Raw genomic sequence first — 9,091 nt, 5'->3', positions numbered from 1 at the left:
CCCACTGATGAAAGCCTTTGCATTTGCAGTATATAGTCTTATTACAGACTGGGCGTCTGTGGCGACTGGACATGTCAAACTCCAAACAGGCTGTCGGCGCACACTGAAACGACAGTTTGTGTTGGTCTGCGTTTGCCTGGGCAGTGTGCAGCCACGTTAGACAGCTGGAGGCACAGTTACTTTGCAGATTACAATTACATATGAAAAACTGATGATAATCTCATGATACACAATGAATTGCTAAAGATTAGGGCTGCACGGAGGTGCAGTGGTTAGCACTGTTGCCTCACAACTAGAAGGTTCCTGGTTCGAATCCTGGTTTAGACATAGGGAGGTGTGAGAGTGAGCGTGAAAGTTTGTCTGCCTCTATGTGCCAGCCCTGTGAATGATCTGTCCTCTCGCCCAATGACAGCTGGGATAGGCTCCAGCCCCCCCGTGACCCTGAACAGCATAAGTGGTATAGATAATGGAAGGATGTTAAAGATGGATCCAGTGGTTTCCCGCGGAGACAATTGGGGGCGTCTTGTCCAGTTTCAGATGTCTATGAATGGTTAGAAGTTCCTGCAAGGACACATTACATCTCAAAACTTCTCTCACATGGTTTCTGTTAAATAGCAGCCGGATGCAGTTAATTATGTTATCACAAACACTGGAGAAAAAACTAAAACTTTAATAAAAATGTGTGAAGCAGAACTTTTCCTTCTCTCCAGCCCTTGTTAATCATCCTATAACCATGATGATGATGATGATGATGATATTTTATCGCCAGACTAAGTCTGAATTTTCCTGCATCCCAGTCGTGTCCATTTGCAACATGAAAGACAAGAAACAAGGATACATAGATTTAACTTAACACTACGTTTACAGGGCACATGATTTAAGGGCCTTCGTGCACATTTATTCTGAGATCGAGCTTCAAAATTAATTTAGGATTGACTAATTAAAATGTGGAACCTTGTATCTCCAGATGATGGTAAAAATCTGTACTGTAAAAAGACAGTGTTGTTGTCCAGTCGTTACTTATTGTGAGCTGATTCAAACTATTTTATTTGGAGCAGCAGTTTTGACTTCAAAGGAGTTGAGAAACACTTGTACTACAGGGTGTTGCAGAATACTGTAAAACATTATTAATCAAATAAGTAAAAAAAACAAAAGAAGAATTTGATTTCAATAAATTATTTGTTTTGTCTTATTGCACACAAATTCAATGTAGATTCAGGATAACTAACGGCCAGTTGTACATCAAAGTGTTGTATGAAAATACCAGGGTTTTTCTGTTACGGATGACAGTAGGAGCTTTATGAGAGCCAGATGGTGAACAAACACAATTTCCTCCAGATTTATCTTGTGATCCTTTGGAGGGGCGAGGACCCAAGGTTTGGAACCATATAAAGTAAAATAAAATAGTTAAAACTAGGTCCAACTCCATCGACTGCAACAATAAAATGTTTTAAATTCAACAATCTAATAATGTCATACTTAATCATCTGTCTCTTACAGGGTTTTTTTCTGCAGAATAACATCTTTTACTTTTGACACTTTTTGGCTTTTGCGCCCGTTAAAACTGAGCAAATGACACAAAAAGCCTAATTCTCTGAGCACAAGGATTAAATGCACCCCACACTGCACTGCAGAGCAAACAGCGTCTCTGTGCTCAGCTAAAGAATAACTTGCATGTCTGTCTCTTTAAAGCTGCAGTAGGTAAGACGGAGAAGAGAGTAGACTTTGCTTCAGAATTTTAAAGATGACAACCTCCAGGTCATCTCCCCTTCTCTCTCCGCTGCGCTCAGTCCTGCCGCAAAAGCCCCTCCCAGCAGAGGAGGCTGTCATGCTAGCAGGCTAGTAACCACGGCAATTGAAGAAGCCAGGTATACAATATGGCGCACCGGTAAAAATGTGAAATTGTTGTATCACACCACCAACACTATCAAAGCAGATACACATCAAACCAGCGAAAATCAGTGTTTTTGCTGTGAACGGTAATCTACAGCTAATTCTATTTGGCAAAACCACCAGTACTCAGTTTGCTAACAGAGACTGTGGTAAAAAACAGTGCCGACTAAGCACTAACACACTGATGTTGTGAACATTTAGCCGTGAGAGCACAGGCACACAGAACTATCAGGAGAAAGTCTGAAACGGTCAAACTGTCTGGGCACTTCACAGAGATATTTTCAGCCACTCTGCCATGAAACAACGCTGAACAGCAGCAGCATTTAGAACAAGCTAACGTTAGCCTGACTGCAACACCAACATAACACAGCCTCACAGTAACCGCAGACATCTTAGCAATGTGAAATAAATACAGCAGAAATGAAGCTGGGGTAATTACCTGTCTAGCAGAACAGCATCGCTTTTTAATCCTCTCAGGTCCCGTAGCTCTCTCCACCTCGAAAATGCTGCTCTGATGTACTCTGGTTTTGTTTCTGTCTCATTACCACTCTTTCTTTTTAGCTTGCTTTTCTTCATTTGTCTTCTTCGGTTTAACGGTCCTGTAGTGTAAGCCGTAGTTGACAAAGGAGGAATGGGCAGTTTTTTCATTTCCTGTGGTTGTTTTCAGCCATTGTGGACACAAACCGGCTTGACGCTGCGCACACTGAATAAATTGAGCTTGACCATGTGAGCATGCGCGGAGGAGTGGCGCTGCCTGAGAGACTGCTCGGCTCTGATTGGTTGTTGTGGTTCGAGAGTGGTGGATACTTGCAAATGCCATTAGGAGCAGTAGGAGGAGCCAGAAGAACAGGATTTTCTCACAGATTATCTTTCTCATGTACTACTGCATGTTTAAAGTGACAGTTTGAGCAAAAGCTTTAATAATGTTACCTACTGAACCTTTAAATACACTTTTATACTTTTATTTAATTAAAGGTACAAAATATATTAAGGAATAGACTTTATACCAGAGGTCAGAGGTGGACCTGTCCACAGTGAGGTTTACTGTTTTAAAGTTGTTTGAAATCATTTTGACCATCGCCATCTTGTTTTTTTTTTAGCCAGAAGTGACGATAATGGGAAGGTGGAGAGTTGGAGAGGAGTAAAAGATTAATAAACATACAGTTAAACGCTTGTGCTAGCTTGGTTAGCAATATGCATCCATAAATCACAGAAAATGTGATATTCATCAGGAGGCTTTAAACAAAATGTAGTAACTAAATAAATGGTCAGTCGACTCCTCAGAGTGTCTTTTAGTCCAACTGAACACTGATCAAGACATATTTCGAGTTGCTGTGGTAGCTGCTCGTCTATCCAAAGATATCCACACATTAAAACATACTCTGCTTTATCGTCCATTTGACTCTAAATGGGAGCAAAGTTGACTAAATGAACATCATGCTGTATTGAAGAAGACTTGAAACTAGAGATTGAGACCATGAACTCATTAGGAAAATGTTTACTGAGGCAATAAATGGAGTTGAAAGTAGGCTTATTTTCTTGTAGACTTCTTTTATCACTGGAGTCGCCCCCTGCTGGCCATGAGAAATAATGCAGGTTTAAGGCCTTCTGCGTTGGCTTCACTTTTCAGAGCCGAAAGCTACATGCACCTCTTATACAAAGTGCATGAGGAAAAAAACATTTCTTTAAGTTACCAGGATTATTGAGTTCCATATTCACATTTCAGTATATATCTTTACATCATACAGTATATATCTTTACATCATACACATACATGTGTAACCACTTTCAAAGTTAATAAGTTGATGTTGGAGATGTAGTTATCATATGGTTTCTATAACGGTGGTCCCAACCCAACCGTTTGTGGCTCACCTCCAATGTTCAGTTTTGGCCTCATCAAGGGGCGACTGCCAGAAACAACAAGAGCAGTGAACACTGAGGTCAAAGAGGCCCAAATGACTTGTGCCATTCATTAATCTGACTTCATAGAGCGACAGTGTTTTTCTGCAGCATCCAAGCTGCTGACTTTACACTGGGTGTCTCATACTGACGCAGTCTGCATGGATGACATAATGGAGCTGACTCTGTATGCACATACTGTGTTTTGGCTGCACGATTGTCTTTTGCCTTTGGGAAGTTTATGAGGCAGGGAGAAGGGAGTGGATAAAGGGAGTGTGGCGGAGGAGGGAGGGAGGGATTGAGGGAGTGCATTGTGCAGCTTCTGCATTGCAAGACGCTGTCAGCAGCTCTGCACGCAGATGTCTGAGAGCACGGCAGAACAGAGGCGAAGAAAATGTTAACCAAGGAGTCAGATCATCAAAAAGACCGGAGTCTGAGCAGATAGGACGAGGAGACTGTACTGTGACCATTCTGGATCAGCTTTGGAGATGAACAGCTGCAAACTGTGGGGTAAGAACACTAACCACACAGATATCTCTTTAATCCCGTCTGTGTTTAGTGATCATTAGCAAGACTGATGCACAGCTTAGAAATTCAGCAGACTTTCAGCAGAACATTCAGATTAAAAACCTTGAATAACTTTGCAAATACCTGTCTGTGTTAGTGTTTGTGTCCACTTTAAGCCACATTTATGCATGCATGCTTCTAAACATGTGTACATGTGTTCATCTAAATATGTTTGTATGTCCAATTAACCCCTTAAAAAAGGGTACGTTTTTCACATAACTGACAAACTGCATCAGGAACTATCGGGAGCCTTGTGCCTGACCTGAATTACAAACACCTAGAGGCCATCTTGGAGGCTGCCATTACTTAAAGTGGACACAGATATTATTTTGTGAAGAATGTCCGAACATCATCTTTTTATAAGCTCCACATGCTTCCTTCAAATAAAATGCCAACTTCAAGTTTTTAGCTAGTTCCTAGTGGGCCATAATCCCTGGTCGGCTTGTGATTGAATCATATTTGTGTGCGTGAGTGCATTTTTTACATGCATTCACTGCATGTCCTCATGCACAAGTGAATGAGCCTGTGTGTAAAAGAGCAACATTTTTTTAATAATAGCCACTTTACTGATGCTTACATCATTCCTGCAGTCAGAGCGGAATAGGCGGGCGGGGTGTCTCTCTCTCAGGACCTCACACTGGCTCGGTGACCAGTTCACTACCCTTAAAATGAAAAACATGCTGCTTTAACGGCGCAAAGGGACCGTGTGTGTTTCACACAACAGGCCCAGCTTGTTCATGTCTGTGACAGTGTCCTTCCTGTTTATCCCATCGTGTTTATCGTCTCGTAGTAAGCACATTATTTGTCTGACGTGCTGACATCTCACACTGCCAGACAAACCGAATGTGTAATAGCAAAGAAATCATGTTGCAACAAAGAGACGCAGTTATTTTTAAAGACAGACTAGGGGATGATCTTCCTCTCTAAACCTGACGCACATGTTCCAACATCCCCACGGGCCGCAGACGGCCGGCCAAAGAGCAGATGCAAAACTCACATTCTCACGCCCACATGGCCAAACATGCAAAGAACAAATGTGCATTAATCAAAACCACTAATCTCAATGTGAAGTGCACATAGATGTCACTATTATGGAATTTTGGAAACATCTTAAAGGTTACCAGGGAGGGAGGATCGTCTCCCACAACAACTGCTCGATCTTCATCTGTGTTGTTACTTTTGACGTCATGTTTATTTCCTGTCAGTTAATATGTTGAGATCTTTGTCTCTGTGAAACGTAAATGTATTATGTTTCTGTCCACTCAAGTGCCTCATGATTATGTTCCCCTGACACAGATCGTGCTGGATGTTATGTCATAACTTGGGAATGTTTTGGCAAAAAAGAAGAGGACTTGGATCAGAGACAAGGTTTTAGTTTGAGGTCTCTCACATGCGAGTCTGTGGTGTATGAGAACATCAGTGTGAGACAGTCACACAGACATTGCTTCTCATTAAGAGGATCACATCTGGCCTCATGCTGTATTTGATCAAAAATTAGATCATTGATTTGTTTTTCAGATCTCCTCTGTGTTTTATAGCATCTTCAAAACTGTTAACAGGTTCCCAATCTGGTCAGAACTTATTTAAGAGTCTGGCACCACAAAACTCACACCTGAAAACACAAAATATTTAAGTCTATTCAGGAGGAAATATAAAACATGAACATATTAGAGGGATGTCTGTAAATATTATCTTAACATGGCTGTTTGCATTCACAGATGTGAAGATGTGGGCATTGATGGGAGCAGTCTGTCTCTGCCACTGTGTCTTTGGACAGCTGTTTGACACCAAGCTGAAAGGAGCACCACGCCTGATCTGCAGTGTCCCCGGGACACCTGGCCTGCCCGGCAAACCCGGCCCCAGCGGGCCCCCGGGAGCAGATGGGAATGTGGGTATCCCAGGAAGAGATGGCAGAGATGGCAGGAAGGGTGAAAAGGGAGAAAAGGGAGACACAGGTATAATATAAAACATGAACAGATACAGCATCAGCTTATGTGTGTAGATAAAAAAAAAACGCTGTGAGCCAGAGAAAAGTTGGCACAGAAAAGTTTCCTACTTGACAGCTGGCATGAGTGGGAGCTGCCATGGAGAAGATGAACTCATGAATTCCAGCAGAAGATTAATAGCTATTAATATCATCGTTATGAAATGATGCTTCAGACAAACTATGCAGAAGTTGTTTAGAAAAGCACCGACTGCAGGTTTATACATTAATGACAAATCTGTGTGATCAGGCCTCAAGCATCTGACTGACGCAGAAGAAGATGGTCATCATTTAAGATTATAAAAACAAATGAGACCTGAACTTGAAAACAGCAGCTTCTGTGTGTGTTTTCCCAAGATGCAACACAAAACAACAAAAACAAACATCAGAAGGACACTCACACAATGCAGATATCCAACCGTTAGTCCAGTCATCCACGATGTGCAAATCTACAAGCACAACCACCATATGTGTCTGAATATATATGGTGGACGGTGGCGTAGTGGTTAGCGCTGTCGCCTCACAGCTAGAAGGTCTGTAGTTCCAATCCTGGTTCGGACGTAGTGGGGTGTTTGCATGTTTGCATTTTCTCCAAGTGCATGCATGGGTTCCCTCCAGGTACTCCGACTTCCTCCCACAGTCCAAAGACATGCTCGTTAGGGTCATTGGTGACTCTAAAATTTCCCTGTAGGTGTGTAAAAGGTTCTCTATCTCTATGTGTCAGCCCTGTGATTGACTGGCGATCAGTCCAGGTGTAACCCCGCCTCTCGCCCAATTACTGCTGGGATAGGCTCCAGCCCCTCCGCAGTCCTGAACAGGAAAAGCAGTATTGATTATGATATGATATGATATGATATGATATGATATGATATGATATGATATGATATGTTATAATTTAATGGCATATTAATTTTTTTATGGAGTTGTTTTTTTCCTTTTATTTCTTAGTTGAATAGTTGTTTTTATTTCTTAGCTTCTGTCCTCCATAGATCACAACAGGGGCAGACACAACAAAAGTATTAATGATGACCAATTCCCAAACTTTGTGTAACATGCAGGGCAGCTTACGGTACTGCATGGCATTTTCTTCACTTAAGGAGCAGCCTGACCATCGAGGAGTTATTTGAGCAATGTAGAAAGATTGATAGTTGGTGTTCACAGCCAAAAATGTCATGCAGGTAAAGCTGCCATAAAGCTGTAAAAATATTTGGAAGGACCGTGACTGTGTCTCTTCCAGCTGTGCCATTGTACTGTACTGTATCATCTGTGCAGTCTGAGAACAATAAATCTGTCAGTGAGTAATAAGCTGAAGGCACGAGTTTTCCATTATGTGTGAGAATAGGAATTCAGCCACACACCTGTATATGAACATAAAACTACATATTCAGAATATCCTACATACTGTATGTGATTCACATTGTTTCCTAGCTACAGGGTATTTTTTCATGTGGTGAACTGGATATAAGAAAGTTTGCATGAATCAGAGCTGTGCTGCTCAAATGTCAAGTGGCTGTGCTCCAAGGTTGACTTAATGCACGACACTGGGTGGGGTTTTATGTTTCCATTGACAGTTACGTTAACAGTCAACAGAAGGCAGAGAACTGACCAAAGAAATCATTCTGTCAGTAACTTTGCAGAAATAATGATTCAACTGATTTTTCTGTTTCAGGGATAAAGGGCAGAGTCGGTCTAACAGGTAAAATTGGAACCCGAGGTGAGCGTGGCCCTGCAGGTAAAAGAGGTCCCACAGGAGAGAACGGAGTTTTGGGCCTACTCGGCCCTCCAGGTCGTGAGGGAGACAAAGGGGACAAGGGTGCGAGAGGGCCACGTGGGATTGCAGGCACCTGCAAGTGTGGCAGCCTGCTGCCGAAATCTGCCTTTTCTGTGGGAATCACCAGCAGCTACCCTGCAGAGAAAATCCCCATCAAGTTTAACAAGGTGCTGTTTAATGAGGGTGGACATTACAACCCACAGACGGGCAAGTACATCTGTGCATACCCAGGCATTTATTATTTCTCCTATGACATTACACTGGCCAACAAACATCTGGCCATTGGTCTGGTGCAGAATGGTCAGTTTCGCATCAAAACCTTTGATGCCAACACGGGGAACCACGACGTGGCCTCTGGGTCCACTGTGATGTATCTGAACCCAGAAGATGAGGTGTGGATGGAGATCTTCTTCAACGACCAGAATGGTTTATTTGCAGACCCAGGATGGGCTGATAGCTTATTCTCTGGCTTCCTTCTTTATGCAGACACAAACTACTTTGACACACTGGCAGCGGACTATTCATAGAACCATGTAAAACTCAAAACAGGAACTGCTAGTCAATGTTATTTTATTACATATGTGGTTAGGTCAAACTATATTTTTGTACAAATGTTTGTAATGCTATATTATATTATTATATAGAGACTTATCTACTGATTTAAAATTATACTGTTTGATAAGCTTGAATAAGTCTCTGATTTAATTGTTTTGGGTGGATTTATGATTAAAAAAAGACATAAATAAACACATTTGACAGTTAGAGCTTGGTTTTGTTTTTTGTTTTTTGTTTACAAAATGAGTAAACTTAAGCATATGTGACACAAACATATTGCAAAATATACAAACAAATAAAACCCGAGAAAAACAAATGTTGTGAGTGCGCATTTGTGGCTTCTCGGACCCCGTAGTGGGCGGAGCCAATCTGTCACTAGGTCTGCTTGATTGACGGTCCGCCGGACGAATGGAAATCGAAAT

The 9,091-nt window shown here is 41.9% G+C and overlaps 1 protein-coding gene across 2 annotated transcripts; it reads left to right on the top strand.

The window, feature by feature from the left end:
- Positions 1–4,130: 4,130 nt before the first annotated feature.
- LOC138607452 (complement C1q tumor necrosis factor-related protein 7) lies at positions 4,131–8,844 on the top strand. Of its 2 annotated transcripts, XM_069680062.1 has the most exons (3): positions 4,131–4,302; positions 6,078–6,314; positions 8,013–8,844. In XM_069680062.1, the coding sequence occupies exons 1-3, from the start codon at positions 4,281–4,283 to the stop codon at positions 8,639–8,641; spliced, it is 888 nt and encodes a 295-aa protein (XP_069536163.1). In that variant the 5' UTR covers positions 4,131–4,280; the 3' UTR covers positions 8,642–8,844. The 2 variants fall into 2 exon arrangements, with proteins under 2 accessions (XP_069536163.1, XP_069536161.1); XM_069680060.1 differs by lacking the exon at positions 4,131–4,302 and having other exon boundaries at positions 5,843–6,314.
- Positions 8,845–9,091: the final 247 nt, after the last annotated feature.

Source organism: Semicossyphus pulcher, unplaced genomic scaffold (assembly GCF_022749685.1).
Source record: "Semicossyphus pulcher isolate SPU_LCO1_2020_fin unplaced genomic scaffold, fSemPul1.0.p SCAF_4, whole genome shotgun sequence".
Taxonomy (NCBI): Eukaryota; Metazoa; Chordata; class Actinopteri; order Labriformes; family Labridae; genus Semicossyphus; species Semicossyphus pulcher.
This window is presented reverse-complemented; position numbering and strand designations above follow the sequence as displayed.

Bases quoted from the DNA above. Each gene is read 5' to 3' on its own strand.
- LOC138607452 (XM_069680060.1), top strand. From the start codon at position 6,035: ATGTCTGTAAATATTATCTTAACATGGCTGTTTGCATTCACAGATGTG. The intron at 6,315-8,012 runs GTATAATATAAA...TTTCTGTTTCAG, and splicing joins GGGAGAAAAGGGAGACACAG to GGATAAAGGGCAGAGTCGGT.